This window comes from Sinocyclocheilus rhinocerous, unplaced genomic scaffold, assembly GCF_001515625.1.
Source record: "Sinocyclocheilus rhinocerous isolate Xijiao unplaced genomic scaffold, SAMN03320098_v1.1 scaffold1874, whole genome shotgun sequence".
Taxonomy (NCBI): Eukaryota; Metazoa; Chordata; class Actinopteri; order Cypriniformes; family Cyprinidae; genus Sinocyclocheilus; species Sinocyclocheilus rhinocerous.
The window spans coordinates 912,059-912,988 of record NW_015626862.1 but is presented as its reverse complement, the minus strand read 5'-3'; the positions used below and the strand labels follow the sequence as shown (position 1 = coordinate 912,988).

At 39.8% G+C, this 930-nt stretch overlaps 1 protein-coding gene across 2 annotated transcripts in view; it reads right to left on the bottom strand.

Annotated features, from left to right (window-relative positions):
- Window positions 1-362: 362 nt before the first annotated feature.
- LOC107716713 (mitochondrial peptide methionine sulfoxide reductase-like) overlaps window positions 363-930 on the bottom strand; it is a 79,421-nt gene continuing 78,853 nt past the window's right edge. The window contains exon 6 of one of the 2 annotated variants that reach the window (XM_016523244.1): window positions 363-864. In XM_016523244.1, the coding sequence (XP_016378730.1) occupies window positions 694-864 (171 nt within the window). In that variant the 3' untranslated portion in view covers window positions 363-693. Of the gene's footprint in view, window positions 878-930 lie in introns of both variants that reach the window. The other variant, XM_016523253.1, reaches the window with a different exon arrangement.

The following is a 930-nucleotide window of genomic DNA, read 5'->3' as shown; positions in this document are numbered from 1 at the left end:
AATGTTCTTTTTTGGGTCAACTATTCCTTTAACAATACTTTTTTGCATTAGGAACGCTAAATGGTTTTCTTGCACAGTTGTTTGTGCCATCAACAAAGGGTTTTGTTTTTCACAGCGTTCCTGGTACAACATACACAGATTCTGCTGTGTGAATGTAAGAGGCTGTGTTTGTTTGTGTGGGACTGCAGTCAAATCTTTAATTGAGGAGATTAAATATGCACTGACACTTTTAGAAAGGGACGAGAATGCTTGTTTGCGCGGCTGGGATGGAAGGAAACACATAGGTAGCGGACAGATGGAAGGATGAATAGATATGTATGCGAATCGAACAGACAGATGGATCTAGAACAAGCACACAAACGTGAACCCACAATCATGCCTGCCATAGACAAGAATGTGTCCTTTTATTTAAATCTCAAGTACACAGTGGACCCAAAAAGTATATAGGCACTTAAGCCACACTTAATGTACGCATGTCATTGCATTACACGGAAAAAATGTCAGTTGATTTTGTTATCAAACGCATTGGTCACAAAACACACATAGCCTACACAAAGCATTATAAAGCAGTTGTATTATACAATTTTTATTTATATCCAACAATTTCATGTAGGCCTGGGTACTGCAGTGGTGATTGCTTCAATTAAGGCAAGTTAATATGAATTTGTCTAACCATAGGATAGTAAAAGCATGCTAATTTTTACTCTTCAGCCCTATTGGGCAGGAGACCCCGGTGCCACCCAGTCCACAGTAGCCGTTGGGGTTCTTGCTGAGGTACTGCTGGTGATAGTCTTCTGCATAGTAGAACTCCTTAGTCATTGTTATTTCTGTGGTGATGGCTCCAAAACCCTCTTCAGTCAGCATCTGCAACAGAAGGCTATTTATGATCTATATATAGTGCCATTTAGTGTATTTGAGTGCATTTTGCCT